Genomic DNA, 15,907 nt, shown 5'->3' with positions numbered 1-15,907 from the left:
TTACAAAGAACAGCTTTATTAAGGTTCTGGTGGCACATTAACAGCCTCCCCATGTCAACCTCGCCACGTGATCGGTTTTCTGCTTGCTGGGCTTGATGAAACCCAGGAGTTCCAGTTCCGAAACTGCTCGAATAAAACGAGCGCTGGATGTGTCAGTCAAGGAAACTGAAGACACTTTTAAACGACGATAACCAACAGGGACACCATCATCTCCCAGAGGGGAAGATTGTTAAGTTATGGTAAGCATTGATTACACAAAATGTGTTGCACACTAAAATTGTTGGAAAGAGCATGCCTGGCCTCCGGAAGCACAAATAATCAGTGTTTCTTTTTGCTACCTGAGAACAACGTGGCAACAAAGGAACATTCCTTTTCACTTGAAAAGAAGCTTTAAACCTATGAAAATACTAATTTTATGTCTCTCTGAAGAATTTCCACTTATGCCCATTAAAAGAAAATGGGGAGCAAGATACTTGCAGAGAGATTTTTGGGGGGGTTCATAGAACAGCAGAGGTGCAGTGGCACGGCATCACCACATAGACAAACTCATGCTCATACCGCTGTTCACCCCTGCGGCAGCACTACTGCTGTAGCCATGAGTTGTGGTTCCAGTGCCCGTCCTTCAGATCCTCTGAAGCGAGAATCAGGACCAAGTGAGAAGCAGCATGGATGTTTAGTGCAAGCCAGGAGCCTCAGCTCTGAGGCAGCAGAGCTCATGGTTTCTGCAGAGACTGCTTCATAAGCATTTCCTCTGCTAATGCTTTAATTGTCCCCATAAGAGTAAACTACCAACTCTTTCCATCTCCTCTCTAGGTCACAACTGTCCTGCCTCTTCCTCAGTAACGCTCTCCCCCTGCATAAGCAGATGTACCAACTCTCAGATGATTTAACTCAGAACAGCTGCTTCATCTTGTTTCAAGCTCCGTTGCTTCTATTTCAGATCCAAAACGCTCCTCTGGACAAAAGCTGCTCCCTTACCTCACCACTCCCAGCCCAACTATTTCACATGATCCGTTTCTGTGACTCTGCACATAAAGACTGCTTGAGTCACTTAACTAATCCAGGAAAAATAAGACATCAGCGCACAAAAAGCTGCATTTTAAGAATTCTGGTTCACTAATCCCATAAGCATTTGAACGTCAAATAAATTTAAGACCGAAGTGAGAAAGGATACTGGATAACATCATCCACCTGGTCTGAGGAAGGTGCATCTGCATTTGGTCCCTCGACTGCCGTCACCACAGTTGAGAAAGCCTAGAAAGGGAGAAGCAGCACAGATTTAACACGTTTCATGAACAGGCAGAGCTGCGTGTAAAATAACGAGCTCTGAGCTAATCACTGTCACTCAGGGGGAATGAGATCTCAGAACGGTAACTCTGACAATGTCAGTTTCACAGCAATCCAGAGAGCAAGCAAGGTCACACATTACCAGGGAAGGCACAGAATGAAAGAAGGTGACTCCCTGAACTCACGACTACATACAAATACACTTCTGGTTCCTGACCCGTTCTCAGAAAAAAAAATTCAGAAAGCGAGACTCTGTAAACCATCTGGAAAAATTAAGCTGGCTGCAGAGAGATCTATAAAACTGAGTGACATCAGGAGGCTGGATAGGGATCTGAGGTGCACTCTCTCTTCCAATACACAAGCAAGGCAGCAGCAAATGAAGCACATTCAGAGAAGAGGGGTGTTCTGCGCACGGCATGTAGTGAAGCTGAACAGTTCTTTCCCACAAGCTGCTGTGGTTCCTGAAAACTTGCACTGCTCAAGTAATCCAGTTAGACTTCATAAAATACAGAGAAAACATTCCAGATTAGGAAATAGTGGAACTAAAACATGGCTGTTGGGAAGTACTCAGAGAAATGTATCATCTTGATGCACATTCTCTTCTTATACTGCCCTTTGGCCATGGTATGAGACAGGGTATCGGGCTTGACGCTTTGCTCTTCCCTAGCGTAAGCATTCTGCCCCAATGCCCATGCTTCAGTGGTCTGTTCAGGCTTCCCTGTCTCCCTGAAAGCGTCATAAAATATTGAAAGGGGGAACAAGGTAGCTTTGCAAAGCGTAACGTCTGATCTGCAAACGTGAAACAGAAGAATTTCATCACGGAGTAACAATGCTGGAAATAAATGATTCACAGCAGGCGGGAGGGAGGACTCTGTGGGCTGGGGCTCTGGAGACACCGTGTTCTTGTGCAGGAGGGACTGGGGCCGGCAACGAGCTGGTTGTTGAGGGGCACACCAGAAAAGCAGGCACACAGCAAAGAGGTAAATCAGGAAAATACTGGGAGCAGCTGGAGGCACTGCTTGCATCCTTACGTACCTCCAACCAATCAACGAGATTGATTAATCTGCCGCACTCCAAATGGAGCTTGTAGACTATGCATATGTCAGGGGCTTTATTAGAAATGCTTCCTCCATCGCTTCTCAAAGCTTGACTCTGATGAAAGACAAAGGCAGTAACCCCAATCAGTTCTTAATCCTCAACAATCTATAAGGCTAGATTAAACACTGCACCAGGAAATTCACACAGTAAGTATTTTAACCAAATATTTACTGCTTGTGTGTTTAGTGCTAAGTTGGTGGTGCAAAGAAATAAACAGAACAAACAAACAAACAAACAAAAAAACACACTATTAAAAAATAAACACCACAGCTCTCCTAGGTACTTCGCTCCTTGTGGTCCTTCTACCATCTTTTCTACTTATTCAAATGATTCTCTGCTTGGGCTTTTTCCTGTTTCTCTAGAGAGAAATATTCTGTTCTGTGGATTCAGGAAAAGAAACCTCTCATGATTAATCTCAGGCCTTACATAGTAAGGCCCTCATCCCCCCTCAGAAAGGAAAGTCTTAGGAAAAATCTGTCACATGGGCTAAAAACCAGAATTGTTTCTTTCATCTCTGAGTTTTATCTTTGAAATGCAACAATCATTTCTCTGGCTTGAAACTCAACACCTACAAAGGCAGAAGTCTGATTTCTCATAAACCATACTGTGTCAGGAAATCCAGGTCATCAGCACCAAACCATTTACTGTGTAAGTAAACCAAAAACCAAAAACCACTGGAGCTAGAAGAAAGTCTCCGCAGGGCTGCAGAAAGTTATGACATTTCACCTCAGTTCATAATTTTATTCAGTTTTCAGTCTCACATACTCTTAAGAAGCCAGCTCCTCTAATAAAACAACTTTGGATCATTCCTTTCAGTTCCTAGAAATTTTTGCTAAAATGCTCTTATATGGCAGTAAAAATACACCAGCAAACATGCCAGACTTGGGAAGTCTATAAAGCCCTAGCGCCTAGTCCTACCTTCATAAATAAAAGCTTTTCAAGATAGGAAAGAAGGTTGGGCAAAACCCACAACTTTGATCAGGAATCTTTAGCTTATGTTTTATCTATCTCAGTTCCTGCAATTTGTGAGGCTCATGTTCAATAAAAAAAGACCTCTCAGATGATCAAGTCCAACCTCATTACTATGCTACCAACTAGCAGAGGCGAAGTTACACCTTCTGGGGGATCTAGTGGCTCACCACTACCCACGGGGGTTGCCCTACACTTCTGTCCTCTCTGCTACCGCTCCTAACCCCACGGCTTCCAACCACTCACCTTGGTGCTAACTCTGGTGCTGCTGGACACTTGGCATTGAATCCTAATCTTTCAGATTTTGTTTTTAATGCCAGCCTAAAGCTTGTCCGTTCACAACCTGAATTGGTTTAGGAGAGCATCCAGCAAGCACCAGAGCAACCTCAGTTGTCCCTGGAAGGAAACTAGACCAAGAGGCAGGATGCAGCAGGGCTCACTCCTTGAGATCAATGTTACCCCACGGTCAAGAACAAAATTTGCATGACCACCTAAACCCTGGGAAGACCCAAAAATGACATTTCCTTGAGCTGATACAACCCTAAGCAGTGACTTGCTGATATTCCAGGTTATAACTTGTTGTGTTTTCATGAGATCAGCGAAAACAGAATTGTCCTTCTTTTTGTGTGCATTGTTTTTTCAGGATAAGTATGCTCTTCGGTTTGGATTTAGCTAAATAAATAACCAGACTAGACTCTTGTAAGAAATGCATCACATTATTAATCATTTGCTAGTACTCCACCGAAGCAGATCCTCTTCGGTCCTATTCTTGTGGTAGGAACAGCTCTAAAAAACCTTGCTCTGGTCACATCCCAGGAAAATACAAGCCATACAGAAGTCACAGGTACAAGCAAGAAAAAGATTTGACTCACACAGGTTAAAATGCTAAGCAAGGTACTCAGCCAATACTGCTGCTACTAGAAACTATGTCAAAACCTTCACAATTTACTCAAACATCAAAAACATGTTGAAGTACGTCACAGAACAAAGTGCAGGATGGCAGAGGACTTTAAGTCCTGTCAGCTCATCAAAGAGAATACTCATTCAACACGTTAGCAGCTGGATTTTGCTAACTTTCCTGATCTTTACATTTTTTTCTACAGCGTAAGTTAGTGATGTTCCTGTTAGGTTTCCTCAGTGGTAGCCCACTTGCTAACTGCCGTTTTCACAAATCAGACCAAGCAATTTTAGACAAAGTCCCGCACACAGCAAAACCCTCATTCAAACAGAGGCACGGTGCCAACAAACCCAACACAAACTGGGCTGTGGATTTCAAAGACCGATCTTAATTACCAGAAACCAAGCTTAATAAAGTGTTGGCTTTGATTCAAGTACCACAGAAACACACAGATACAGCTATAACCAATGCCTTCTTCAAAACTGCAATCATACTTTTTAAGAGAAATGTCAAGGCACAAGGATAACTCCAAGTAGCATACATATTCCATATGCTACAAGCTATATTCTATATGCTACAATCAAGGATAAACCAGAGAAATGTACGTTCACTCCTGCTCCAAATCGTGTGCTTCTCCTTTCTTCCCTTTCACGGGTCATCCCAGGAATTTGATACATGAACGAACCAGGGAAGGGGCTGTTTTTCTTTAGAAAAAGGTCAGGCTCGCTAACAGAATCAATGACAATCCTTTTCTTGGGCTCAGGAAAGACAGGATGTCAATACACAATGGATACTGAAATTAATGTAAAAAGAAAAGGACTCCTTTAAATATGCTTGTATTTAAGTTATTGTAAGTTTCCTCGCTATCCCTTCACCTCACAGCAAGCCTACACATTGAGGCCTCAGCACCAGCACTGCAAAAAGCCCTGGACACTATTTTTTTCCCCTGGACACAGTCCTCCCATTCATAATGGAGGACAAAATGACTTTTCTGCTACATCTATAGAAGATCACAACTAGAACAGGCTCTGGAAAACAGCTTTCCCATATAAAACTCTTTCCATAATCAGCCTCTTTATTTCAGCCAGCCAGATTCCCTAGCTCTTAGCAAAGTCCCCAGTTGCTTATCAACACTGCCGTGCTGGTTCTCTGCAAAACATCTGAGCACATGCCAAGCTTCATGAAACAGCAAAACTAAGACTTGAACATCATCCTCGTGTACAGCCTTCCGAAACTACTCCAGCTCTGCAAACAGCTCACTGGCTTCTTACCTTCAGGTAGGAGTATGGGTTATTCAGAGCCGTGTGAAGTGCAACCCTGGGGGCAGCGTTCAAGTGCTCGCGAAGAACACTGGCTATGTTGAAGTACACTATCTCATGCAGCGTCTTGTGGTCTGCAGGAACAAGGTAATTTCTGAAAAAGCAACATGAGGTACAGGGCGAGGAAGGGAGATACAAGCTTTACCTTAAGGGAAAACAACAGAACTTCACTGCAGTCAGAGACTGCGATAATGTATTTCAACCAGTACTGACAAATCTCCCCCCCCAAAAAAGATGAACAGGACCAGAATCAATTTTTAAGCAGGGAAGTCAACAGTTAGCAACTCTGCATCTGAGGGATTTAACTTGGAATTTTAGCTGGGCCAGACAAACTAAAAAATAAGGGCATAAATGCTAACACCAGCTAGGTACTCTACTCCACAAGTCCTACTGATCCATCTTGAGGCCATCTCTATCTTCATATTTGAAGCTTTTTTTGGGCACTTCTGTTAGCTTCTCTTCCCCCACCCATGCCAACACAGGCTTTCAACCTGCCACCTCCCTTCACTAAGGCTGCACAGTTAACAAGTGCCTTCATCTCTTACCCCACACACCCCAAGCCTTGCAAATTTTCATCCACAAAGCTGCCTCCAATACCTTATTCGCTATGCCTTACTTGCCAAAAATGGCTAGGATATCACACTTGGCATCTAGAGTTTCATAAATAGAACAGACCAGCAAAGATTAGAGTAAAAACTCTTGACTTTATTTCATAACGTACACCCAGCCCTCCCCTCAACTTCACTCTGCAGACGAAGTAAGTTTGTCAGTTTATGTGCCAATTACTTCTAACCTATGGAAAACAGGTTGTATTTTTTTTTTCAGAGTGCTCAACCAAAGGAAGAATAAGAAAGGGGAAAGAAAATAGCGTACTTCATACCACAAGGACTAAGACATAATTTTGACAAGATTATTCCCATGTTAACTTGTTAGCAAACTTTCTGTTTTAACTTACGATGCAAATTAACGCAGGAATATAAAATAGAGAAGCTCACCTTACAACGCTGTCTATATAGTCAACAACTTCAAAACGAAGCATTTCAAACTTTGTCAGTTTCTTAGACCGCCTTGATTCCTTCAACTCCAACAGAGTCTTTAAAAAAAAAAAAAAAAAAAAAAAAAAAGTGGTGCATGAAACTACCTGGGAAGTAATTATTCTCTAGAGAACACAATGTGTATGTTGAACATGTAGAATTATTTTTTGCTGGCATGTCTTCACTAATGATGATCCCAACTGTGATCGTGCAGCTATTTTTACTGAAGCCAGTGTATTCAGTTCTCATACTTGTAGGAGTTAGGTTAAATCTTCAAGCCTCAAGCTTGAAGAAATGTGGGTTAGGCAGAGTGGAATTTACAAGTTCAACCCAAAAATACAAACTAATTTGCACTTTAAAATCCTATTTTATGACAGATATTTGCTATTATTTTCTATTCATCAGGTAGGTCTGACATACATGATTGTTACTATTCGTTCATTTTTAAGCAAAGTTAATATCCGTAACTGTTAGGCAGAGCTCCAGCTAGCAGGGAAGAGCTAACCATGGACAAATACACCTTAAAGATTCAGTGAAGGAACTAGTCAGTAAAGCCTATGTAGGCCTGACCTTCTGAAGATGATAAAGGTCTGTCTTCTTCTGGAGCTCCTTTTGTGACGATACGGACTCATCTCGTTCTTGGCAAGCTTCTGCTACTAGAACAAAAGGGAGATTTCACCTACAGATCACAGGTAAAGCTCCAACCAGCAGTAACAATCATGATCCATAAAAGCTTTCTGGTGACCTACATAGAATGAGCTGATATTTTACTGCTCTCTGAAGAGGTGTCAACATCATTAAAAATCATCACCGTAACTCCCTTAGTAGGAACCGAAAAGATCTAACAGAAAACGGCAACAAAATTATCTTTTGTAGTTGGTGTTTCAAAACACATCAGTGAATAGGGCAGGACTGCAGACTGATGCCAAGTTTCAGCGTTACAGAATCTTGATTTGATCAGTATCTTGCAGGGCTGATCCATTTCTCCAGTTCTGGAGAAAGAAAGCTGACTAGCTAGAACTAGTAACTTCAATTTTTATTGAAAGTTATGAAAATGCTCAGGCCCATGGTATCAAGTAACTCTCCCCTAAAAGCTCAGAAACAGTACTAAGAACTGAAGAGATCATTAAAATGTACGTTTAAAAACAACCTCATCTTTTTCTCAAACACTCAACGTCAACAGCACCCATATACAAGCACACACTGCACAAGTCCTGGAAGACCTTTTCCTAACACATTCACTAATACATTTGCCAATTCATTCTTTCTTCTTCTGAAAAATAAAATAAAAATAAAAATAAAATGATGCTATCAGAGTAACGTCAAAACAGAAAGGCTTTTAAAAGACCTCCAGGTGAATGAGCAGCAGAGACTTACTATCTAGCTCACTGGAATTTTATCTACTGTTTGCATTTAGTTAAAGATTTCAAAACAGAGAACTTCCTCTCTTCACTGCTATAACTTGAGGTATTTTAAAAATCAAATCCTTCTGCTCAAAATAGATTGAACATATTTTCTTTCCTCAAGCCTCATGTTTTGCTATTTTCCAATTCATCAAAAAGTCTTGAGAAGATGGACTGTTTTTAGAAAACACACCACCACTAACACAATATTTTAGACTATCCATTCACCAGAAGGGAGCTTTGGGTACCTAGTATTGTTGGCAGACTTCTGAAAACTTCTGCTAAAGATCAACACAACCAGAAACATACAGGAAGAAGTCACCTAACTCGGCAATCTATTCATTTCAGGCTTATTTTAATTGCCCCACTCTTGCTTTTTGATAGTACTTTAAATCCTTTTTGAAAACGAAGATCATTCTGTTTTAAAAACTTCTTCAAATCAATATTTGAAATCAATACTGCCCTTCTTTTTGTTTTAAAGTTCTGCACATCTCTGAATTCCTTGATTATTTTTTTTCCATTTTGATTTGATTTGATTTATTCCTTCAAGGTAGGAGTCCTAATATTTTATCCAATACTTCTTTTATCCAATACTTCTGCATTTTAAAGTGTTTCTTTTCTAAATTAGATGAACCTTCCTGTTTTCCAATGCAGTTCAGATTCTTCAGTGCCAGCACCTTCAGTGACAAATACAGCCTCTTCGAAAGGATCACCACATTGCCATACCACAGCCCCGATATGTCCTCGTACCGTGGATAACCACATACAGGGGCTCGACAGGTTACAGCACGGCAGCAGAGCCAGGACAACTGACAGTGGGTGTCCTTGCTTTCATATGAATCTAACTGAGGGCGCGGGTAAAATAACATCTATACAAAATATAGAAATAGCTAAATCTGGATTAAATACTTTCCATAAGCAAGCCTGCTTCTACTTATCTTTCAAAATCTGTTTTTACTTGTTAAATGTTTTTAATGATTGCAACATCTGGTAAAATGCTCAGAATACACATATGACAGATTTAGTGAGTAATGTTTGCTGATCTGTCCAATTTCTTATCTTACATCACTCTTCTGTATTAGAAGAGCAGGAACCACAAACCAATAAAACAGAAGTGGCATATTTGTGCCTGTGTATTTAAAAACAATCCTGAAATGTTTGACAACTTGGTACAGTACAAGGATATACCACAGAAAATGATACCCATTTGTCCCATTATAGAACAGCTTCAATTTAATCTGCAAAGGAACGTATGATAATGCACACCCACCTTCTAGTTTCTGAAACTGGGTCAAGAACTCCTTCAACTTCCCTACTGTCTTATCAAACTCCTTTCCAGGAGATGACACAAGAATTTCCACACATTTTTGAAGCATGGTTACCAAATCACACTTATTCAACATCCTAAAAGACACAATTGTTGACACAGAACGATGAAGTGTCTTTCAATGTCCTCAGCTGGAAAAAAAATGATAATTTGAAAAAAAAATCCTTTAAAAAAGAGAAAGCCTCCAAAATTTCAAGCATTCAGTCTTGCTGTAATTTTTCTTGATGTCATTATGATTAACAAACAAATAAATCCACAACAATTCAACTTGGTAGATGTCAGAATGAGTTCTCAAACTAAATTTAAATTACTGCCTTCTGCATTTAATTGGTATGAATTTAGCCACTCTTAAAATCACAGATTCACTTAGGTTGGAAGGGACCTCTTGAGATCATCTAGTCCAGCCTAGCCTTTACTTAGTTCTAAGGGCATTTTATAAATGTCACCATTTCAATGCTCAGTTTCATTCACAAGTTATCAAAGCAAGTTCTTAAGTGTACTACAGAATCAGTCACTGCCCCAAGCCAGTATCTTTCCACATGCACTCCCATCACTTTTTCATGCAGTGCAAGAGATTCCAATCAACACACCCAGTGGTTCTGAACTATCTCACATTCCTAACAGCTGCAGTTACTCACAGCCCTACTCAGCTTATTCTTGTGCTTTTGCTTTGTCTTTAAGAAGCACAAAACAAAGATGCTAACAGTTTAAGGATTGCAGAAGACTGCAAAAACATGGATACACAAAGAAGGGACTGTAACACAGCAATGAAACGATGGGAGTAGGTCTCATGTCAGCTACCTAAACATTGTCTCAGAGTTTCAAGGATGCATCAGTAAGAGTCTAAGGTGGCTTTGTCGATGTCTGGAAGGACAACTGCAATTCAGGCTGTAGCGTCTGATTGGCAGTTGATTTTTATCTGATTTATGGTTATGGATTTTCGCAAGTCAACAGTTGCTTTCAGATACATTAATTTTGTACAGAAAAGGAGCAAGAGCTAACAAAATGAAAAGGTGACCTTGAACACAGAAGAGTGGTTGTTTATTTTAGTAACATTTTCCATTATTTATCTTAGTAGTATTATTCAGAAAGAACCTGCAAATTCTAGAAGAGTCTTGTCTTGGATACAAGAGCCTAGAGAAGAACTTACCTGGGCTATGAGGCCCAAACAACTGGCAAAAGGATGTTATATATTGAGAAACAGAAAAGGCTCCCTTTCAGCTTTTTTTTGTGCCTGAGATTACTGCAAGGTATTCCAGGTATCAGAGAAAGCTATTAAGCAAGGAAGATCATCCAGAGACATCCAACAAATGTCTCTTATTACTCAGCGATGAGTTATGAAAGAGAAGAAAGGAAGCCAGGACAAAGTCCATAGAAACTCCCTCAGAATGCTGAAGCAAAGATCATCTGAAGAAGGGATAACAAGTGAACAGCAAAAGGACATGGAAGGGCAGGACCGTGACAAGCAGCAGTACGTGCCCAATGACATCAACGATTCGAAGGCAGGAGCAGAGTATCAAGACAGAAGATAGGTCAGATCATCCTCAAAAGTTTTATCACTTAAAATCTTGGCCAGATGTCCAAACCAGTTAGACCCCTAGAAATTAATTGTTTGGCGTGTCATCTCACAACAAACAGGACTACACTTTTAATATGCACTGAGAAATTATATAGCTAAGTGAGACACACCAACATTTCTCAATTATCTTTCTTCTGATTGGACTGATTACCTGCTATACCTCACGCACTCTCCCTCTCCCTGTGATATTTTCAGGGCTCTAGAAAACTGGCTTAACGTAGCGTAACTACTTTCCAGATTGCTGAAGATAGATCACCTGAAAAATTAGTTTTGAGGACAGCACTTCTGGATGAATTGAAGGGATAAAAGCAGTCTAAGAAAAGGCTGAAGTAGAGAAAACTAACTAACCAAAAGCAAGAAAAAGGAACTCAGGGTTCCTTTTTGAAGAGCAAAAGTGAGATCACGTTGCAAATTGAGAAATAAGCTGATCAAAATGTTCTCAATTTTTACTTCCTAAATGAAAAGAGATGTGCTCCGGAAAAAATCAAAAAGAATAATGGAAGGGTGAACATATGGAATACCAATAGGTGGCAGGGCCCCCGGGAAAGCAGAGATATTAAGGAACAGTCAATAATTTCCATAGGCGAGCATAGGAAGGTGAGGGGGAGACTGTGAGTAGAAGTACAAAGATCACATTTTATCATTTTCTTCTAAGAGACAGCAGCATGATACTACGCAAAAAAAAAAAGATCAGAGATGAGAAAATGAGTGTAAAACAGAGAAAGGAGTTAAAGAAAAAGCTGAAAAAATACAGTCACAGCTAGAATTCTAAGTATTTTAAGGAATTTTGTTGAAGGAGTTAAGAAAATGACAGAATACCTGAATTAGAAAAAACAAAATGAATTTATGAAAGCAATAACCCTGATCACTGCTATTTCTTTTCTACCTTTTATTTTCTACCTGGTATTATCTATTCTACCCTGAGCAGTGCTATTTCTATCAGAACCTCCATAAAGTGGGTACCAGGATGAGAGAAAAAGCAGGAGAAAGATATACTGGTAAGAACAAAGAGGGAGCAAGCCAGAATCTGATGATAGTATCAACTAGGAGGCAGGTGAATTCAGAGTGGAGGAAAACAAATGAAACATAGGAGGAGAAAAGGGAGAGGCAAAAATGACCACGAGTTACTAGAGATTACAGAACAGACAGTACAGGAAAGCACAATGACACATTTGTAGACATGGGCTGATAAGTGATTGAGCCCTGTCAAGATTCAAGAGAGTCACAAAAAAATTAAGAAGGAATGACTGCAGAGATGGCAACTCAAGCAAATAATCCTTTCAAAGCAATGAGGGTAAAAATAGAGCAAAGTGATGGTGTGGGAGAGAAACTCAGTACGGCGAAGGTACAGGATGGAGAGAATGCTTCTTATGAGTATGAGCCCAGAGAGCGATCCTCCACCCAACACTGACACGGTTTTTCTAAGCAGTTTTCCTGTCAGACATCAAACCTCACAAGGCCAGAGGCTCTTGCGGAGGCAGTTATGGTAACAACTGTTGTATCAGCTCCTTGTGTGACAGAAACAATGCATTATTTGAATGAATGCAGCCATCAGGAAACAGTCATTTGCCATGAGAAAGCATGTTCAGAAGTCGGAAGCTGCAACACTGCAACTGAAAGGTTTTCTATTACGAAAATTGCCTTAGGTGACTTTTCTATTGTAAACACAGATGGACAATGCAAACGTAAGCTCTCCTAAAATCCTAAGCTCACAACAGCACAAAAAATTAGCCCAACCCCTGTACAAACTGGTAGACATGCTTATGAAAAGGAAAAAAGCAGTAAATAAGAAAGGCCTCAACTACTCATTTGGAACAGATTCTCATTTTTAAGAATGGGTCAAAATTTAGGCAAGCTAAAACAACTTTGTTGGTCAACTGTTAATAAGAAGGCCTTCAAAAACACAGCACAATAATGTACTGAAAGAATTTCTAACACAATCATACTTTAAAAGACAAAGTCCAACCGATGTTCTCATTCACACAAAGGCACCTTGATGCCTTTGGCACAATTACACAGGGCATAAGAGATTTTAGAATCTGGCTGAGTTTCACAGAAAACAGTAGGAACAGAAAATGAAAAAAGCCATTATACTTGCAAACAACCCGACAACTAGCTGCAAAGCTTCCAAACAGGTAGCATCCTCAGCTTCAAGTTCTAGGATAACAGATGACTGATATTCTATACATGTACAGTGGTATTAAAACAAAATGGAAAGGAAAAAATCACCTTGCTAGCTGAAGAAATGACTCATACTCCTCTGTCTCCCACACACGGTTTTCCAAACATGCACAGTGCAGCTCCCTGATCTGTTATGTGGAAGGTAAAGAAAGAATAACATGTTTTTTTTTTTTTGTTTTGTTTTGTTTTTTGTTTTTTTTTTAAACAAGCAAAGCAATGGGGAACTCCTACAACAATCTTTTCAAAGTAACATGTAAATCCTTTGGAGTTTGTTTCCCAGAGATGCAAAATGACCACAGCAGAAATTGAAATTATTTAGTACCTTACACAACTAACTTGATGGAGTCTATATATATAGATCACTCCGCACCAGGTAACTGCAGAGACCAGAGAGGAACTTGAATCAAATGCCCTGGCTAAAACATCTCGCAAATCTCAAATACAGGGACAGTTCAATCCAATGTTGTAATTAGGGCCAGACTCTAATAACAGTGTGCAATAGATTGAGAACTAACAGACAGATACACGTGCACAGAATAAATTATTTTTTTTTAGTGGAAGAAATTGCTTTGCATGAGAAGGTAGATTTAATGACATTAGAGCAATATGGCTATTAAGAACCGTTATCACTGTTCCCTTGCTATCATTTTTTGTACAGGTTGTTAAAACTCAGTCTCATCCTCTGAATTTGACTCTTTTAGGTGGTAGAAGAGTACACATCGTCTGCAATACATACAGAGTGTTCCAGATGCGGGAAAGTCAACCTGCCAATTCTCTTGCTGATCTGTCCATCTGCCTCCTCCTACAAACTCCTTCCTGCTGACTGATGAAGTACCATCCCCACCACTAAAGATAAGACGTGCTGTTTCTCTCTGCCCATAGCAAGAAAGAATCTGTCTCCGTTTGGGAAGCAGAGGGCAAACCAGCAGAAGAGAACATATAGAGAAAAGAGTAAATACTTGTTCAGATGCCATACCATGAAACAACAAAACATGCTTCACTAAAATGGAGTAACAGTACCTCACCTGCTTGCCTAAAGGATACTTTGGAAGCGAAGATGTGAAAACATGAAGACATCTCAGAACTGGAAAATAATTTTCATGGTAAACATTCAGGTCCTCCAGCAACTGCTGTACTGTTTCCTACAGTGACAGAATAATTGCTTTGTAAGTCATTCTGACAATCATTTGTTTAAAACTCTCACGAAGTACTTAAAATGACTCTGGGGTTTTGACATTCTGATGTGCTGTGACTTAAATCCCCAGTGTGAAATTACGACCACCATGTAGAAAAGTTCTATTTCAACAGTTCGCTGCAATCACGCTGCATATTTTAAACTTTACTTTCCTCTTCCATCTCACTGAAGAGTTATTGATTAGCATTATTATCTTATCATTTGCAACTATATTTAGCTGTTGTTTGGCGTGTCATCTCACAACAAACAGGACTACACTTTTAATATGCACTGAGAAATTATATAGCTAAATTTATTCAAATCCTTGCTATTTGCATTTTTATATTACAAATACATTTTAAAATATATTTGTTACATTATGGGTGCTTCCTGCTTTTACTAGGAGGTATACATAAAAAGAAAATTTCATAGGAAAACATTCTAGAGTTGCTGCTTCTATGTGCTGTTCAGTTGGCTTGCTTATTCATAGATTGAGATCTTCAGAAAAAAATAAATAAATCATGTATTAGGAAAAAGAAATTATGAACTGCTGCTATTGAATTTACCAGATCGCACCTCATTATCACTGACTTCCCTTGGAAGGATATGCAAGACTTCTGGAAAATCCTACTAGCAATTTCTGGTAGCTGCATTTAAGTATTTTAGGCTTATTACATTTAAGTTCATGAATCAAAAAATCTTCTCCCATCTGATTTCAAAGATCAAAAGAGAAAAACAGGGCTGTCTACATTTTTAGTACCATTTCCATCAACTCAGAACGTTATTCCAAATTGAGAGAAAAAAAAAAACACGGAACAACAAAACAAAGAAAAAAAACACACCCAAGCCACTGAAATCCACTAAAATTAAGCTGAAAATACCGATACCAAACATAAAACATATAAAAAAACACAACAATAACAACAAACCAACCAAAAAACAAACAAACAAACAAAGTTACGTGCTGCTGGCAATACAAGGCAGAATGAAGTGGAAATACGTAAGTATCATCCTGCAGGCTGAAAGTAACACAGATACTTGGTGCTGCAGAGAGCTTTCCAATGTTAACAAAGGTTTGAGATAATAAAAAGCGTGAAAATGTTGCTCTCTGTAGACTTTTTATCTATTAAAAAGTAAGGGTCATTGGTTTAACAATTTAAACGCCTTCCAAGTCCCTAAGACAGACATTTGTAAGTTTATAGTTAGATTCTAAGTAGGATCATTAAAAGAAAAAAAAATCTTCACCATAAGAAAGCCGAGAGAAGGTAACAAGTTCTGTTTTATGCTGCTAAATCAATCTTATTCCCTCAAACTGCGAGCATTATAGCATCTATACTTCCCTCATCTGGTTTCTCAGATCAAAACTGATGAGGTTACATAAATTAAAACACAGTAAGACTACATATTTTGCCAAATAACAGAGTGGAAAGACATAGTCTGTTTCCCTCCTTATTTCTGTTCTAGAAGAGGTTGAAAACATTATCAGAAGGCCACACAACATACTTTCCATATAGATCGACATATTTACATAATTTTAAATGAAATTTGCCATGAAAACTTTCAGACAACGTTATAATTAATTAGGATGTAAAACTGCCGAGAGAAAATTCATTTAAACCCAGATTGTTTTAAGTATGT

The 15,907-nt window shown here is 39.4% G+C and overlaps 2 protein-coding genes across 8 annotated transcripts in view; one reads left to right on the top strand and one right to left on the bottom strand.

The window, feature by feature from the left end:
- The window catches only part of ORC3 (origin recognition complex subunit 3), a 35,178-nt gene continuing 19,271 nt past the window's right edge, over window positions 1-15,907 (bottom strand). The window contains exons 12-20 of one of the 4 annotated variants that reach the window (XM_084514318.1): window positions 14,121-14,237; window positions 13,144-13,223; window positions 9,279-9,412; window positions 7,176-7,261; window positions 6,567-6,664; window positions 5,524-5,665; window positions 2,323-2,439; window positions 1,175-1,254; window positions 1-143 (exon numbers count right to left, since the gene is read on the bottom strand). In XM_084514318.1, coding sequence (XP_084370444.1) covers window positions 38-143; window positions 1,175-1,254; window positions 2,323-2,439; window positions 5,524-5,665; window positions 6,567-6,664; window positions 7,176-7,261; window positions 9,279-9,412; window positions 13,144-13,223; window positions 14,121-14,237 — 960 coding nt within the window. In that variant the 3' untranslated portion in view covers window positions 1-37. The remainder of the gene's footprint in view (window positions 144-1,174; window positions 1,255-2,322; window positions 2,440-5,523; window positions 5,666-6,566; window positions 6,665-7,175; window positions 7,262-9,278; window positions 9,413-13,143; window positions 13,224-14,120; window positions 14,238-15,907) is intronic. The other 3 variants (XM_084514319.1, XM_084514320.1, XM_084514321.1) reach the window with 3 other exon arrangements.
- Window positions 5,407-14,809, top strand: LOC311434263 (uncharacterized protein). 4 transcript variants are annotated; one of them, XR_014691345.1, is made up of 4 exons: window positions 5,433-5,658; window positions 6,397-7,297; window positions 8,663-8,823; window positions 13,797-14,809. XR_014691345.1 is itself a non-coding variant. In XM_084514338.1 (3 exons), the coding sequence occupies exons 1-3, from the start codon at window positions 5,609-5,611 to the stop codon at window positions 13,916-13,918; spliced, it is 333 nt and encodes a 110-aa protein (XP_084370464.1). In that variant the 5' UTR covers window positions 5,407-5,608; the 3' UTR covers window positions 13,919-14,809. The 4 variants fall into 4 exon arrangements, 2 of the variants coding, with proteins under 2 accessions (XP_084370464.1, XP_084370463.1); XR_014691346.1 differs by having other exon boundaries at window positions 5,443-5,658; window positions 8,637-8,823; XM_084514338.1 differs by lacking the exon at window positions 6,397-7,297 and having other exon boundaries at window positions 5,407-5,658.

Source organism: Aythya ferina, assembly GCF_964211825.1.
Source record: "Aythya ferina genome assembly, chromosome: 3".
Taxonomy (NCBI): Eukaryota; Metazoa; Chordata; class Aves; order Anseriformes; family Anatidae; genus Aythya; species Aythya ferina.
The sequence above is the reverse complement of the archived record's forward strand: the minus strand, read 5'-3'. Positions and strand labels throughout refer to the sequence as shown.

Coding starts and splice junctions, on each gene's coding strand:
- LOC311434263 (XM_084514337.1), top strand. CDS start 5,629: ATGCAGCGTCTTGTGGTCTGCAGGAACAAG. Junction 5,659..8,636: donor TTGTGGTCTGCAGGAACAAG/GTAATTTCTGAA, acceptor TTTCTAAATTAG/ATGAACCTTCCTGTTTTCCA. Junction 8,824..13,796: donor CAGAGCCAGGACAACTGACA/GTGGGTGTCCTT, acceptor TGACTCTTTTAG/GTGGTAGAAGAGTACACATC.